The sequence below is a fragment of the Heloderma suspectum genome, chromosome 2 (genome assembly GCF_057233095.1).
Source record: "Heloderma suspectum isolate Gila_16-S chromosome 2, 16-S_ref, whole genome shotgun sequence".
NCBI lineage: Eukaryota > Metazoa > Chordata > Lepidosauria > Squamata > Helodermatidae > Heloderma > Heloderma suspectum.
Window position 1 is genome coordinate 230282489 of NC_139459.1, and position 17785 is coordinate 230300273.

General features: G+C 41.8%; 2 protein-coding genes across 4 annotated transcripts in view; one reads left to right on the plus strand and one right to left on the minus strand.

Annotated features, from left to right (window-relative positions):
- Positions 1 to 127: 127 nt before the first annotated feature.
- The window catches only part of MYH10 (myosin heavy chain 10), a 128119-nt gene continuing 110461 nt past the window's right edge, over positions 128 to 17785 (plus strand). For all 3 annotated transcript variants that reach the window (XM_084838379.1, XM_084838378.1, XM_084838380.1), the window contains exons 1-3: positions 128 to 230; positions 5253 to 5625; positions 15659 to 15815. In XM_084838379.1, the coding sequence (XP_084694505.1) occupies positions 5281 to 5625; positions 15659 to 15815 (502 nt within the window). In that variant the 5' untranslated portion in view covers positions 128 to 230; positions 5253 to 5280. The remainder of the gene's footprint in view (positions 231 to 5252; positions 5626 to 15658; positions 15816 to 17785) is intronic.
- The window catches only part of NDEL1 (nudE neurodevelopment protein 1 like 1), a 166031-nt gene continuing 148522 nt past the window's right edge, over positions 277 to 17785 (minus strand). The window contains exon 10 of the mRNA XM_084838389.1: positions 277 to 5467. The gene's annotated coding sequence lies outside the window, so the exon portion shown is untranslated. The remainder of the gene's footprint in view (positions 5468 to 17785) is intronic.

A 17785-nucleotide genomic window follows, 5' to 3' on the forward strand; every position in this document is an offset into this window, starting at 1 on the left:
GGGGGAGGACGTCGATGTGGGAGTGAGGCGACCAGTGGGAAGCTCGGTAGCTTTTAGGGGGGCGGGACAAGAGAGGAGGTGGGAGTGCTCGCTGTGGCGCTAAAGGCGCCGGGAGCGGGGGCGGGGCGGCTACAGTGCGGAGTCGGTTCGAACGCGCTCTGGAGGGAGGCGGCTCCGCACGGCGGACCAGTTTCACGGTTGAGAGGAGGGCGCGCGCGCGCCGCGTACAGGTGGGGCGCGTGAGTGAGAGGAAGAAGCGGGGAGGGGGAGGGGGAGGGGGAGGCGGAGGCTGTAACCGTCGCTCTGTGCCCCCCCCCCCGTCTCCTCCATTTCCCGCCTAGCCTGGGCCGGGGGTGTGGGAGGACAGAAGTAGCCGTGTCTCGGCTCGTGCCGGTGTCTCCCTGGACCTGGGTCGTCGTCCTCTGCCTTTCTCTCTTTCCCTCATATTCAGACTCTCCCGCCCTGCCCCTTTCTCTTTCGGAGTGTTGTGTGAGGCGCATGAAATGAATGTCCCTCTTCCCTCCTTCGAAATGGGTTGAGTGGTGTTGGTTGTAGTGGTCTCCCCCGCGCCCTGACGACACCCGCCAATACATGTATCAAAAGGGCTGTCGTGGGGCCGGGTCGTAGAAAAAACGCACGTGTCCCTTTGTTTAAGGGGGTGGGGTTGTCTGATGGATTGGGGGGGCGGTTGGAGTGAGAAGGTGCACACTGTTTTGGTTTGTATGCGAATGGGGTTAATACCTCTCTGTGGTAGCATGAGGATTGGTACCAGAAGTGCTGCTCCCTTCGCCTGGAAACCTCTCTTTGTGTGGTTCTCGGGGCTTCTCTGCCTGTGTAGGTTAGCCGTCCTCCGCCCCATAATCTCCCTGTCCTATGAAGGTTTTACCACACGTCTGTAGATAGCGTTTGTTCCCTTCTGTTCTCTTTAGTGAGGATTGGAGATTGTCGCACAGCTCTCTTGTCCTCTGAACGCTGGTTAGAACTGGTTCCAAACTTGGAGCTGCACCAATTTATCCCCCCCCCCCCAAGCTGGCCAGTTCACCTCGAAGGAACAAAATTGCTTAATCTGTTAGACTGATTGGTATAGCATTGTTCTGTCCTTGCATATGAGACGCTACATGTATGAGAGATGTTCCATGTCCTTGAAAGGGCAGTATGGACCCCTGCCTTGCTACATCTGCACTTTTCCTTATTCCCGTCACTACTTTTTGAAGATGTGAAGTGAGAGGTGCAGCCTGATAAATGAGAGTTTTTTTTTCTAATTGAGAGAAATGGCTAGTAACATTTTCTGTTCATGACAAAGATTCTGTCCAAGTATGTAACAAAATAATCCTCCCCGGTTATGCAGGTATTCCAGTGGGGAGCCAAAAAAAAGGGAATATGACTATTTCTGCTCTTCTGGAACTTAATGATGGTTCCTTATTTATTTATATGAAGTGATGTATTCAGAGGATGTGGTTTAGAAGTTGATTTCACAGTGAAGATCTGGGACACAATTGACTTGGACTAGAATGGCACCTGGATCTGTTTTGGAGACCCGGCTTTTATATTACCAGTTCACAAGGAGGAAAATGAAATGGCTACCAATTTTGTATTATAAATATCAAATGTATGCAAAACTACATGTGGGGTCCCACAAGAAGAATGCTGTTGTAGATGTTTTCATCTGTCTTTTCAAAGGTGCCATCTTGGTTCAGTGTATAGCAATTTGCTTTTAGCTTTTTATAGTAAATTGTTCCTGCTTTATGCATTAGTTATTTCAGTTCTGAATTCAGCTGGAGCATGCTCCTTTTCCTCTGTGGGTCCTGCTTTGTGAGCATTTTTTTTTCTGAAGCACTGTACTATCTTGGCTGTGCTTTATGTAGTCAGTTCTTGGTCTAATGATGTGAATTCAACTGGTCTGCAGCAAGTGAAGCAGGCTGCTTCATGGCCCTCTGGTGGATTGAATGACTTCACTCTTGCTTTGCATTTGTTAAGCTTTCATGACCTATCAGGCTGACATGCTGTCCGTGTAGACACTAGTACTTTACTGAATGCTCACTTAAAGGAGGATGAGCTGAATGAATTCTGTTTGAATGTATCGTTCTTAATATTTTCTGTATAGAAAGTTTTTCACTCCTTAGAAATGGGTGTTAAAGATTACCACTTTCTTTTGATTTTTAGGGAAGAGATGCTTGGGCTGTATTTAACGCTGTAGATAAAACTCATTTTAGCATGTTGGGGAACGATTTGGCACATAGTAACCACCCAGCATTGATTCTGCATCTGTATATGTTTCTGTCTAAAACAGTGCAGACAGTTCAGGAAATGCTGGGGGGAGGGCAGCACATCTTGCAACTAATTTGCATGTTGGAATGCACTGCTACTTGTGTGAAATGAGTCTTACGGTGAGCAACTTTTAATATAAATTTATAATCTTTATACAAGTATCTCTACTACAGTCAGATGACTTATATGTGAAAAGAATACCCTAGCAAACTGGTGCATTTGGAAAGTGACCCAGCAAAATAGAGTTGCATGATATATAGTTGATACTTTATCTTGCATAGATGGACTTGTGTTCCCATTTTAACTTGTTTGACTATGTTTTTGGACAGAGGGTTGGATATAGTAGTTACGCAATGCATGGAAAAAACGAAGCAATATTTTTCTTCTATTTAGATAATGTCCTCTTTAAATTTGGTGCTTTGCCAGATGCTTCAAGGGCCTCAAGTCTGGCCAATTGTTCTTTTCAACACATCAAAATAGCATGTCTGTAATGAGTTTCAGGTAGCTAGTTGCACAGCACAGAACTTGGCTATATCTTGCATGGTCCTTTAAATTTCACAGTGTCTTGGTTCCCACATAACAGCCATGGGTTGTTGAAGCCATGGGCTGTGAGTGAGGGAACAAGTGCACTGTCTTCTACATGCTCACCACTCCCATTTTGAATCAGCTTTAATCAACAACCCAGGAATGCCCCGTTCCTGGATCATTTGATGTGATGGCTGAACCCGGCACTCCAGGTTGTTCAGGGTTAACCCACAGTTTAACCCAGCAATCACCCATGGTTTGTTGTTGGGTTAAACTCTGGGTTAAGTTTACAGCAACCTAGAGTTAGAAGTGATGAGAATACAGGAGGAAGCACGCTTGCTCCCTTGCTTGCAGCCCCACCAATTCATAAGTTGACCAGCCCATAAATTGGTTTTGCCTGTGAACCAGGTCAATTTATGTTTGATGAACCTGATGCCATGCTGACTACAATAATATTTCAAGTGGGTGTATGCCTTGGCTGTGGAAGAAAGTATGCTGTTCCAATAAAACAACTGTAATTGATTCTGGGCTTTGAGTTATTTGTGAGTTTACACTGCTTTATGATGAAGGCTTTATGACTCAGAATGCATTCTTCATGTTGGAATATATAAGTACTTTAAATATTTCAAATAGTCCTTAGACAATTGTTCTCTTTTTAAAAGTATTACCTATTCTGTTATAGATTAATACACCTTTGTTTATGTATTCTTGAGACTGTATGTAGTAATGGATTCATTTTGCAGTCATATCCATTAAGACACTTAAGTCTGTTTAAGTGTCATACATAAATTGTGCCGTTCACTTTGGTTGTTTCAAGACTTATGACCAAATCTGAGAATAGGGACTTTATTTGACTATTGTCCTGAAGCCTTGTTGGGGGTGGTATTAGAGGAAAGTTTTGTACTAAAAGCAGTATTGCGGAGGTAAAAAGTCACCAGATTAATCCGGTGTTTCCTGATTGAGAGGGAAAGGAGCTAGGATGAAGGGACCTTGGTGCGCTATCTCCATCTAAAATTCATAAACTATGAGGTGCAGTCTGCTAAATGACATTTCAGAATTCTTGCTTATCATTCTTCCCTACCACAGGACACAGGTTTACATAGAGCAACAAATACTTGCTGCAATGGGGTGGGGGGGGGGGCAAACTGAAGAAAGGGCTAGGAGATTTCAAAGAATGGAATTAAAATGTAACAAAATAAAGCTCCATCCCATAGCAGACCTGATTATGTTGGTGAATATAGGAGTGTTTTCTGTGCTTCCTACCTGGAAGCAGTATAAAATTATCTTTCAGGGATTTTTTTTGGTCTTTCAAGTGGTCCTGGGCCAGAATGGCAAAACTGCTTTCTGTCTGTATTCGAGCATACAGACATGCCAACATGTCCTTGTTGGCAACTTGGGCGTGACTGTTTTCACAACTCAGTCTTTCCTCAGAAGTTGCTTTCAGAGTTCTCCCTCAGAGAATTCTCCTCATAAGAATGCAGAAGTTAACCCAGTTTGAGTAACTCTTGGTCATATCAGAGCCTGGCAGAACACACTTTCCTTGTAACCCCCTCCTGGGATAACAAGACATCTATATAAACTGGCAGTCTTGATTGTGCTAGATACTTACTGTACAGCTTAATTTTTGTAGAAGCAAGAAATGAATGCAGGTATCATGTGTAGAAATGCTTTACTTGTTCATCACATGCATAATGAGTACACTGAGGCTGTCAGAGTGCCCTAATCATGAATTGGATGGGCAGCTGTGGAATTGTCACTGGGTGCTACTCCATTCTATCTGTTATTGCACTAAAAACAAATTATCCAATAATATATTTAATATAAAGTTAAAGCAATTCTATACAGAAACTGGGACCCTACATCCCAGTAGGGATGTACTACATCCCTACTGTGACCTAAGAGATTTAAATGCAATCCTTTGTACACTTACCTGGGAGTAAACACCATTGAGTGACTTCTGATTAAACTTGTATAGCGGGGTGGGCAACTTCTGCCCTTCCAGATATTTTGGCCTACAGCTCCCATTAGGCCTAGCCAGCATAGTACAGTGGTGAGGGATGATGGGAGTTGTAGACCAAAGCACCTGGAGAGCCACAAGTTGCCCAGCCTTGATATATAGAATTGGAATGTTACATGTTGAAAACAACGGGACAAAACAGGCTGAGATACAAGCACTTCAGTGGGTTACAAATGAGTAAACAAGTTGCATTGCATTGGAGCAATGCTGCTTTCCTGCGAAAGCAAGATGAAAACTTCATAACTTCCCTGGTTTCATAGGATGTTCTGTTTCTGTAAGCAACAAAATTCTGCAGATTTTCCTAAATTCCCCTTTTAGATTAAATTTAAGATTGCATACCCAATGCTGGCTTATTTATAGTTTTTGCTAATATTGAGAGGCCAAACAATTTGTGTTCCTTGATCACTAGAATAATAGACATTTCTCCTTTCATTTTTATTAGGTTACAATTGTTGGATATTTCCCTTACAATGGCGCAGAGGACAGTACAGGAGGACCCTGAGAGATATCTCTTTGTGGACAGGGCAGTAATATACAACCCTGCTACTCAGGCTGACTGGACTGCTAAAAAATTGGTGTGGATTCCTTCAGAACGTCACGGCTTTGAAGCTGCCAGCATCAAAGAGGAGAGGGGAGATGAAGTATTGGTTGAACTGGCTGAAAATGGAAAGAAAGCAGTTGTAAACAAAGATGATATTCAGAAGATGAATCCTCCCAAATTTTCTAAAGTGGAAGACATGGCAGAATTAACCTGCTTAAATGAAGCCTCTGTTCTTCATAATTTGAAGGACCGATACTACTCTGGGCTCATTTATGTAAGTATATAGTATCCTACAAAGCTATCTTATTGGCTGAAATGTGAAAAAGAAGTACCTCTATTGTCTTCAAACTGATTATAATTGAAAATGTAAGCTTTGATCTCTTGTACGTTTAGCTACAGTGTGGTTTTGATTCTGAAGATCACCTTATTTCTCTTTGATCTTTCTCTGGCCTTTAATACCTTTCATGATGAAGCAGTGCTAATCTGACTTTAGGATGTTGTAGAACTTGATGTAACACTTTTGAGTGCTTCAGCAAACTGCTTTTTGAGGCTGTTGATGAGAATTGATCATTGTGGGTCTGGAGCCTTTTCTGTATAGGGTTCAATTTTGTTATATTTTTCACCATCCTAGTTTGGTGTTTGAGGCCACTAGGCTAGATCATGTAGATCATCGAGACAAGTGATGTTTGGTGTCAGCAATATGCTGATGACACAGCTGTATCTTTTGCTTCCAAACCAGGACCTGCATTCAGAATGCTTACTCAGTGTTTGGACAGGGTGGAGAGCTGGATTTAAGTGTGCCAGTGGAAAGCAAATCTTGACAAGATGGAGTGGTGGCGGCTGGCAGATCCTGTGATCTTTGGAAGGTTGGGTCTCACTTCTCCCCAGTGGTCAAGTTTATGTTGTGGGGTACTTATACATACTTAGCTGTGCTTGGAAGACTGGACTGAAGTTAGAGGTGGCTTCCACCAATTCCGGCTGGTGATGTGTCTACAGTTCTTACTGTTGGATAAGGAATTGGCAGTCATGATGCAAACATCATCTTAGGGCTAGGGGACTGTAATGTGTTCTGCCTGGGGATGCCCATGAAGACCAAAGTTTCCAGAGGCACAGAGCATGGTATATAGTAGGCCTTGGTGGCAGGGATCACATTACATCTGTACTCCAACAACTACACTGGCTCTGTATTGTGTTTTGGGCATGATTAAAGCTGCTACTTTTAACTTAGAGGCCTTGTTCAGACACAACTGTCTCCATGGAATAATTCATGGCTGATAAAACCCCAAATGAGTGTTCTGTCCATATGCTCCCCTCTCCTTTCACTCAGATGCTGTAATATAAAAGTTCTGCTGTTCGTTACACCACAGTTTCCCATTAGATCTAAACCAGGAAATGGTACTTTGATCTCTGACTACAAACCATGATCTGATCTGATCCTGGTTTGTGGTCAGAGTAAACTACAGTTTCCTGGTTCGGATGTAGTGGGAAACTGGTTTGACAAACCACAGAAGTGTTTTATTATGATAAGCAGAAGGAGAGGAGAGGGCATATTGGCACAACACATTCTCAAAGTGTGGTTTACTAGACTGAGGTTTTTATGTCTGAACTGTGCCATAAAGTTCTAAATAGCTTAGTCACCTCCCCTAAGTTTTGTTAGGCTTACATGTCATAATGTCAGAGATAAACAGTATGCTATTTTACTGATAGTGTAATTGCAGCATATTCAGACAGGTCTGCAGAGATCTCAGTTATGGGATCATCCCATCGTTAGTATGCCATCCACAGTGAACATCTTTCAGAAGTACTAAGACCAGTTACATCTGGATTTTGGGGTTCAGCGTTATGTCAACAAGGGGGGGATGGACTCTTAATGTATGTTAATGTGGTTAAATTTGATTTTTTTGTGCATTAGTTGCTTGTCTCAAATTTTTGGGATGGTGCTGGCTGGTAATCCAAATATATAAAGGCTTTATAGTTCTAATTTGATACAAATACCCCCTACATAATTACTAGAATGTTTGTTATAAGTAAATAGTTGAAAGGAAAGATGAAATAAGACTTCAGTTTGTCTAAACCAATATAACTAGAGTCCAAAACTTTAACAAAATTCAAATAATGTAATAAAAATGAGTGAATATGTAGATGCTCTGCATCTGCAGGCATTCCTGTTCTTGATTCCCAAGGCACGTAAGTGGAGGAACTTGGATTTGGTCTGTTTGAAACGGGACACGCTGGTGATGTAGAAATGCATAGCACAAAATAGAATGCTTGTGTACAAGTTGCATTCTGTGCAAGACAAGTCTTCTTTACTATACCGTCTGTCACTTTTCAATATTTTAAAAGTTACTGTCTATCACAACATACGTAAGAAGTTAATTCTATACTGGCAGAGTTGTCTTAAGAAAAATTCCTTGGTGTATCATTCCTAGTTCCACTCCTGCCATGCCCTCTGCTAAATTCACTGTCACAGTAGGGCTGCTTGCATGTCACAGCAGCATTTGATGGCAAATTATGGGTTAATTAATAACTAACCCATGATTTGCGGGTGCACATGCTACATGCAAGCTGTTTCCTTTTTCTGCAAACAGCCTTTGATCAGCACAGTTGGAAGCTGTCAGTGTGATGTGTGAAGCTGGACTGCTGGGTTATTTAGGGGCTAAACAACCCAGTGGTTAACCCAACAACAAACCATGGGTTTATCCCTTAAAAAACCCATTTCGGGTTTGTATGTCATGCTGACAGTCTTGGATCATGCTGACTGGAGGTTGTTTACAGAAAATGGAAGCGGAGTACAGGTGGTGCATGGTCCTGTTAATTGTATTAAATTACCTATGATTTGCTGCTGTGATGTGTGAACCAAGTCATTGTGTCTCTTGGTGGAAGATGTTGAGTCAGCTTGATGGCCTTTGCTTTTGTAGTTGTCTGCTGGTGCAATGTTTTTGTGCCCTCAAAACCCAAGGGCTTAAATCCTTATTTTCAAATTCAGAGACTATGTTGGTCTCCTGCAGTTAAATAAGAATGCCTTCTCCTTAAATTGCTTTGATATTTTTTTCTAAAAACAAAGTTTTGCAAACAATAGATACAAACAATGACAATCTTTGGTAATCCCCAACCTGCCCACATAATTCCGATGTCACCCTTTCATCTCTTACATAGTCATATGTATCAATAAATCAATGCCTCTAAGGTTTAAGCTCCCTCTCCCTCGTCACTACAATGCTGGATATAGGCAGTGTCTGTTACTGTGTCCTTTTGTTGTTGTTTATTTGGTCAGTCGCTTCCGACCCTTCGTGACTTCGTGGACCAGCCCACGCCAGAGCTTCCTGCCTGCCATCGCCACCCCCAGCTCCCCCAAGGTTGAGTATGTCACTGTTATTGTGTCCTACCTGCCCAAATACCCATTTCATATCCTCTCCATGTGTACATGTTCATATGTTGAGAGAGCAAGCAAACTTTAAACTTCAGATGCCTTCTTGTCTCTCACTAATGTTTATTTAAAATATGGCAGAAAAGGAATAAATAGAAGGAAAAGCAGGGAAGAAATTGGGGGGGGGGAGGAGCCAGACGTATGCTGTCTTAACTAGGTCCTGGATCACAACCTATATTTATCTATTGGTATATTTTGAGATGGTGGTGAGAGGTCATTGGGGAATGGGTGCACTATAGTTTAGTAGTAGAGCACATGCTTTGCATGAAAAGGATCCTAGGTTCAATTTGCCACATCTCCATTAAAAAAAAAAAATCATCTTGGTTATCTGGATCCTTGGAGAGCCACTGCCAGTCAAAGTAGACAGTACTAGGTTAGATGGATCAATGGACTTGACTTGGTGTAAGGCTAGTTCATGTGTTCTTAATGTGAAATATTTAAACTAAATGTAGCAATGAATATGAATGTTGAATGTCAGAATAGCATTCTGATATTAAGCAAGATAAAGTTCATTTATAGTAGGTTGGAAATGTAACTTATTGTTGGGCTAGTTCAGACAATTGCCACTTCTTACAGCATTTCTAGCAAAGCAGCTGCTAACCTGGCATATTTATGATTGCAGGTGTAGTGGCTGAAAAATATACCACTGCATTCACACACATTGCTGCTAGAAAATTGTAGATGTAACCAGGGGTGCACTATTGCATCAGGCATTAGTATGTCTACACTGCTGCATCCCTGGGAATTCTTGGTTCATTCCACATGAAGGAAGCAGCAAAGTTTAAGCCAGCCTATTGTATTTCTGACTTTTCAGGTCACTCAGAGTGGCTGCTGTCTGCAGATTTGCAGTGGGCAGTAGTTAATGGAAGCAGAGCAATGGTGAGTTGCTCCTTGCCATACTTCTTTGCAAATTAATAGTTCCCTTGCAGAACTAATATCAGTGGACGTGTCTCGATTTCTTGTCTTGGATGGGTGACATATTTTTTAACCTTTGTTTTAAGATTTGTTTGTATTCTAGTAGTTGGACTTCTCCAGCATCATGGCTTCCAAAGTGTGAAAAACCTGCCTGTGGTTGCACTAGGAGATGAAAGCTCTTCTGACACTTCTACTAGCTTTGTTTTGCAGTGTCTTTATGGGCCCTCTTTTGCCCCCTTTGTGTCCTTTCTGCTGTTGTAGTTGCCAGTGGGACAAGTATAGGGCTTTGATATTTGACTCCATAAACCTATATGGCTTTTCTCTATTCATTTTAATTGGTCAGACTTCACTGTAAGTCAGGGAGCATTTCCAAGCATGCGGATTAGTGTTGGTTATATAGTATCAGGCTAGAACTGCATACTTGGTGGCAGACCCAGGTCTGGGAACCTGGGTCTCTGCCAAAGAGCTGCAAAGCAGTGTTGTGAGGGTGTGGCTTGTTTGCTATAACCAGGGTTCTGGATGCATGTTCACTTTATCGCACAGGCAAAAGAAGCTATGTGGAGGTGAGGGGAGAACTGGCAAGCTTAACCCAGGGAGAGTTACATCCCCTACCTATTGTTTCTCTGCTGCAAATTGTAGAAATGTGGATAACATAGGAACTCTCGCTATGATACTGTAGCTATTGTATTTGTCGTATAGTAGATAGCTGTAGCTCTCCTTGGTGGGACAATGATGTCACTAGAGCTAGGCTAAATATGAAATGTACAGAGGAAATTTATTTCATTTTTATACTGCTCAATAGCCAAAGCGCTCTAGGCAGTTCAAAAAATTAAAACCACAAAAATACAACAAAGAATACAATATAAAATATAATAGACTAAAACTACAAAATAAAAATGCAACCAGAGTAAAACCTAGCAGCAGTGCAGAAATTTAAAATGCAATAGCTGATTTAAGACAGAAGAGCTAAAAAAAAACCTGGAATGCTAAAATACTAAAAATGCCTGGGGAAATAAAAAGGTTTACACCTGGCACCGGAAACAGTACAAGGTAGGTGCTAGGTAAACCTCTCTAGGGGGCTTGTTCCACAACCAGGGTGCCACACCAGAAAATGCCCCTTTCCTGGTAGCCAGCTGCCTTACCTCTTTTGGTAGGGGCTCCTGGAGAAGGACCCCTGAAGATCTTAGGGTCTGGGCAGGGACATATGGGAGGAGGCAGTCCTTCAGATAATCTGGCCCCAAGCCATTTAGGGCTTTGAATGTTAACACTAGCACTTTGAATTGGGCCCAGAAAGGGACTGGCAGCCAGTGCAACTGGGAAAGTACTAGCAAGTACTAGCGTAATATGATCTCGTTGGCCAGTCCCTGTTAACAGTCTCGCTGTCCTGTTTTGGACCAGCTGAAGTTTCTGGACCATTTTCAAAGGCAGCCCCATGTATAACACATTGCAGTAATCCAGATGAGAGGTTATCAGAGCATGGATAATCTCTGTCCAGATAAGGGCGTAGCTGGTATATCAGCCTAAGCTGATACAAAGTGCTCCGTGCCAGTGAGCTCACCTGTGCTTCAAGTGACAGTTCTGGGTCCAAGCGCGCTGTCAAACTACAAACCTGATCCTTTAGGAGGAGTGCAGCCCCCTTCAGAACAGGTTGAACATCACCTAGCCGGGCAGATGAACCACCCACTAACAGTACCTCTGTCTTGTCTGGATCAAGTCTCAGTTTATTGGCCCTCCTCCAGTCCATTACTGTGCCCAGGCATTGATTCAGAACAGCCACCGCCTCACCCGGATTTGATGAAAGAAAGAGGTAGAGCTGGGTGTCATCCACTTATTGATACCTCAGCCCACACCTCCAAATGACCTCCTTCAGCAATTTCATGTAGATGTTAAACAGCACGGGGAATAAAATAGAGCTCTGTGGAACCCCATGGCATAGTTGCCAAGGCACAAAGCAATAATCCTCCAGCACTGCCTTCTGGAATTAGCCATCCAAGTAGGAGTGGAACCACTGCAGCACAGTGCCTCCAACTTCCAGCCGAGGCAACCTATCCAGAAGGTTTACCATGGTCAGTGGTATTGGAAGCTGCTGAGAGGTTCAAGATAATCAACAGGGTCACATTCCTGCTGTCCCTCTCCCAAGCAAAGGTCATCCCACAGGGTGACCAAGGCAGTTTCTGTTCCAAAACCAGGCCTGAAGCCTGATTGAAATGGATCTAGATAATCCGTTTCCTTCAAGAGTGCGTGGAGTTGTCCTGCAACCACCCACTCAAGCACCTTGCCCAGGAAGGGGATGTTAGGCACCACCGTATGGTTGTTAACATCCTCAGGGTCCAGGTTAGGCTTTTCCAGGAGTGGCCTAATTACTGCCTCTTAGGAAAAGGAATGGCTGGCTGGGGAATGCTGGGAGTTGTAGGACTTTTTCTGTCTAAATACATTGCCTACATTGTACTCCTTTTGGCGCCAGGTGAAGACCTTTTTATTTTCCCAGGCATTTTAGCTTTCTAAATTGTTATCTTTGCTGTTTTAAATCTGTATTTTAACTCCTGTACTGCTGCTAGGTTTTATTGTGGTTGTATTGTTATATTGTGGTTTTAATGTTCTATATATTTTAAATTGTTTTATTGTGTGTTGTTTGGTTTTAATTTTTGTGAACCGCCCAGAGAGCTTCGGCTATTGGGTGGAATAGAAATAAATAAATAAATAATATGCATAGGATTGCACCGTAAATTGCATAATTCAGACTTAATCTGGATACTAATCTTATGCTATATGTTCTATAGTCTAAGCATTTTTGGAAACATCTGAAACAGAACATGAAATTTAAGTCTCAGTAATGAAAAAAATATGCTTAGTGCATAGAATTGTTTTTGGAAACAACTTTGTATGCGGTGAATCATAAAATTCTGCATCATAAAAACTTTTTCAGAATGAACTATGGAATCAAGATGACATTTATTTACCTTGCAGCGTGTGTTGTATCCAGAGCTTGATATGGGTTCTTGTTGAGTTTCTTTCTTTTATAAGAGTGGTGGGAACAGGAAGATGGAGAAGTGAAGAGCAATAGTATATGTTTAGGAGGTGACACTGGAATCGTGCAGGGCACATATTATTTTACTATCAGCAGCTACTCTTGAGCCTCTGTAGGGCTACTAGAGCTTGCTTTTTAAAAGGCTTTGATTCTGTGCCTCTAAATTATCTGCAAATTCTTTACTTTGCAAAAGCATACATGCACTAGACTTAATTGCAGCTGCTGCTAGGATAGATATGAATGACTTATATGTATTCTGTTATGGAATTATAATTAAATTGATGTATTCTCTGCCTAAATGAGAGGCAGTTGAAAACTCTGCGAAATTCAAGTAACTGGTTGTTCCCTTTTCCTGAAGAACAGGTCATAGGCCTTATTGTTCAAAGGGGGCTAGGAATGTTGGAATGTACTCTTGACAAGGTTCCACACACACACATGTGATACAGTGATAAATTATACAAAGGTTTCCTTCAGGACGCTAACAGTGTCCTGCCTGAATGCTTCCAGATGCTTTCTGGGCTTTAGAACATAGTATACAAACTTCAAATTACTAAGCAATAAACTGTCTAGTTGTGTATTGTATTGCACTACAATTTCAGGAAGTGGCAGCTGAGATGGTCCTAAATCCTATAAAAAGAGTTTAATCCAGAAGAAGGAGAATATAGGATGCAAGAGTACTCTTGCAGGGTAACAGTGAGGATCATATGCTGCATGCATGTATGCAAATAATATATGCATGAGAAGCAGAATAAAGATATTTCTGCTTGTGCTTCTGAGAATTTATCTGTTTTTAAGCTTAAAATCCAGCAAGACTCACAAATGAGATATTTAGTAATGTAGGTGTTTTGCAACAAATAAAGCCATGTGAAGAAGTATCAACTTTTGTTCCGGTATCCATTGCAAGACTTCTGTCGTGATAAGTACTTAATGCAGCTAATTTTGATTTCAGTGGGCGTTGCAAATGCGTAACAAATTCCAGCCTGCTCAAGGGCTGTGGTGTTTAGACTTAACCGTTAAAGCCTTCTGCTATAAGCACCATAATTTAAATAACTTCAAAGACTGGAACTCATCTCCGTGCTTCTTCACCTTTATCTAGGTTAAATGGCTGTAAGTTAACAGTGTATTATATCTGTTTCAGTTTTACACCATATATAATATGCTTTCTGTACCCCACAGTAGACAGATCTGATATCCAGTACATAGATATGAGGGTGTTATGGATCTGGGAATGGAGATGACTTTCTGTACTGGGAACACCTTCCACCCCCCAGAATTACTGATGGGCTGTGAAGGCTGGTCCTTGCCTGAGCACTATAGTCTGTTTGGCTGTTTAAGAGTGTTTCTGAGCCTGAGGTCATGCTGTATAGTTTCTTTGCCATTGCAAGCTACAGTGGGAAACAAGCAGTACAGTGACGATTCCATGCATTTTGTAGCACTATACATTACTAGGAGAGAGGTGAATGGTGTGTAGGTTGCACTTCTGGGAGGTAGGCATGCATTCTTCCAGTTCCATTTTCTACCCAAAATTTTCCACTATGGATTTGCCAGGTTATGAGTATTAACAGTAATCTTGGTTTTGGGGGTAGGGTAGAGGAAGAATGTGCTATAATAAATCTAAGTGCTAACTGCATGTGTTACTTCCTTGTGGTTTTTTCCCTCTTTTTAATGAAAAACAGCCTGTGAGGCAATGGACAGGAGTAGGAGGAGTGACTTAACCTTTTCCTTCTGGCCCTGTCTGTTCAGCCATGGCCTGTCCAAGCTGCTTCTCAATTTTACAGGCAAACCAAATAAGTATTTAAAGAGTTTTGCAGGTGGTTTGAGAGGCCTGCTCCAGTGGATGGACTATTGTGCTTGAACTATCGTGCACCTGGCCACTGTATTTCAGATGCTTAGAGGCTTGATCTTGATTTGATACTGTTACATTTTTTGGGGCGGTGGGGGAGGAAAGTGGGGAAAAAATGTTCGGGGACATAAGGGATTTGCTTACTAGATGTATTATGCCAGTAGAAAGCAATCTGATACTGACATACTATTTGTCTCCTGAAGGTTCTGCCTTTGGTGCGCATACATCTTGGAGCCTAGTGGTCTCATCTGGTCTTCGGTGGGATTGGAAAAACTTCCATGGGTTTGTGGGGGTAACTTATATCATCTGGCAAGGAAGTTTTCAGGTCATATAAATAGATTTTATCTAACAATAGGTTTATACATGGAACGTATTTTGCATGGTGAGTGGCAAGGTGCGAGGGGCTGTAGCTCAGTGGTAGAGCACATGTGTTGCATGCAGAAGATACCAGGTTCAATCCCTGGTATCTCCACATAGAGCAGGAAAAACTCCTGCCTTAAATCCTGGAGAGTTGCTGCCAGTCAGTGTTGACAGTACTGGTCCAGAATGACACCCCCCCCCCCCCTGCCTAGCAGAATTGGTTTATCTGAAGCTGAGAACAGTTGGCTATATGAAGCATTTTATCTGGCTTTCCTTCTCTGCAAGCAAACTTCTATATATACTTTGTATATTTAGACCATTTGAACTTATTTACTGCTGGCCATATATTGTTTTTACCCTTGTCTTAACGTCTCTAGTAAACAGTTTTGTTAGAGGGTTACTTTAAGAAGAGGATGGACAGCAGATGAGACAAAGCTCATTCCATCTGACAAACCCCTTTACTACAACTGACACTTCCTCTTTATCTTTCTTTGCCTTCACGTTGGCAACTGGGATTGTGTTGTGTTGTGTTGTGGCCGAGAAGTTGCTTAATTGCTGATCCCTTTGTTATTTATTAAAACCTACTAAACTTCCAGTTTGACAGGCTTTGAATTTCCATTTTAACTTTATAGTTCTGATCAAGAGCCATCCCCAAGTCTCCTGCAGGCTAGTAGTGCATACTTGTGAATGCAGGAGTGAAGAGGCTAATCACTGTTTTTTTTTTCTACCTGCAGACATATTCTGGACTCTTCTGTGTAGTCATAAATCCTTACAAGAACCTCCCAATTTATTCTGAGAACATCATTGAAATGTACAGGGGAAAGAAACGCCATGAGATGCCTCCACACATTTATGCAATATCTGAATCTGCATATAGATGCATGTTGCAAGGTAAGAGGATTATTTGTATGTTGTATACCAGCATTCACTGTGGTCTGCATTTCTGAGTTTCGGGTGTGTGTGTGTGTGTGTGTGTGAGAGAGAGAGAGAGAGAGAGAGACATACATACATACATACATATACACACACATAAAATATATAAATAATATATATATGGAATAGAACAAAGGTCTGTGGGATGGTAAATACTGATTTACCAGCTATCATGGTACTGATAGCTCTGCACTCTCCCATACATATGATATCTGACTGATATAAATTTTCCAGCTGGCAAGTAGCTTTCCTTTGGGAAATGGGAGGGCTTTCCTCATTTGCCTATCACCCATTCTCCAGTGAGAGGCATGCCTACCAGCCTAGTGAAAAGCATCACATTTTATGCAGCTCTTAAATCTACTAGGGCCACTGATCTGGAACTGAAGAGTAAACTGACTGGTTTAAAAGCACCATGCAAGGTAATAACATAATACTTAACATTTGTATTATGCTTTCAAGTGTTCAAAGTGCTTCACATGCATTATCTAGTTGTAATCCTTACAATCTTGTAAGGTAAGTCAGTATTTCCCATATTGCAGGAAGTGTGGGGTGGGGAGGCTGAGGTTGAGAGAGGCTTGTTTAAGACCATGAAGTGCAGGGGTCCCCAACCTTTTTGGGTTGGTGAACACAACTGGAATTTCGAGAGTGTTATAGGTGCCATCACAAAATGGCAGCTGTGCTCAGTGCTGCCAGTCACAACACCCATTTCCACAGAAAAGCAAACTGGTGAGACTAAAAAAACAAACGATTTCCCCAAGAATCTGAGTACAAGGCAGAGATGGGGTCCAAGCCCCAGAACACATATCTACTTCTTTGAACCATCAGTTTTCTATTCCAGAAAACCACCCATTTCACAGAAAGGCAAGCCAATTAATGTCCCTTTAAACTTAAATTTCCACTGAGTTTATTCCTGTTCTCCAAATTAACAGGAATATCACCCCCCAAATCACACACAAGAAGCACACACCCTGCATTGCAAACCACAGTCTCTCTCATCTTTAAAGCTGAGTTTGTGGGGTAAGGTCAATATACTCAAGATTAATACCGTGCCTCAGAATGTTTATACTTATATGTGGTATTCCTTTATCTATACCTGGCAAATATTTTCAGAAAATAAATGCTTCGTTTTATAAATTTGGGGAGTTCCTCTCTGCCACGATTATCTTTGAAAAAGATGTAACTTCTGATTACAGAAGGTGGATTTGGTTTTCCGGATCTTGCTCTATATCATCAGGCTTATCTGATGACTTCTACTGAATGTTGGTCTTTCCTGTTTACATTGGATCTTCTGCCTTGGTTAGTTTTAGACTAAATGAAACTACTTGTAGAAAATTTTCCCCTTGGGAATGTCTCCTTGGATGTTATAGACATACCTGAATTTTTTCAGCAGAATGTTTTATAAATGGCTAAATTGTCTGAAGACATTAGCACAGCCTTCCTCAACCTGATGCCCTCCAGATGTTTTGGACTACAAGTCCCATAATCCCCCTGGGAGCTGACTGAAATTGTAGTTGAAAACATCTGAAGGGTACCGCACTGGGGAAAGCTGTATTAGTGTATTGAAATCTGTTATTCGAGTCCTTGAGTTTGGGCCTTTCTCGAAGGGAAATGAAAATTAATTTTTAGACAAAAGGCATTCAGTAGATAACTTTCTTCCATGACTTCATTGCCAAGAGAAGATAAAACTGGAGAATGAACAACTTAGCTGTTGTACTTTAGTGCCTGACATTATTAAATACAGTTGCTGTTTCTGGTAGATCAGAGGAACAATGAAAAGCAATGCTCCCTCTGTATCTGCCTGTGGTTATTATTGGGCACTTGTACATAACTGAGGAGGGAAGCAAAGCCCTTTAATTCAGAGGGAGTAAGCACTGATGGTCACTTAAAGTAATTTCTGAATAATATTGGGGATTTGTGCTGATCACCCA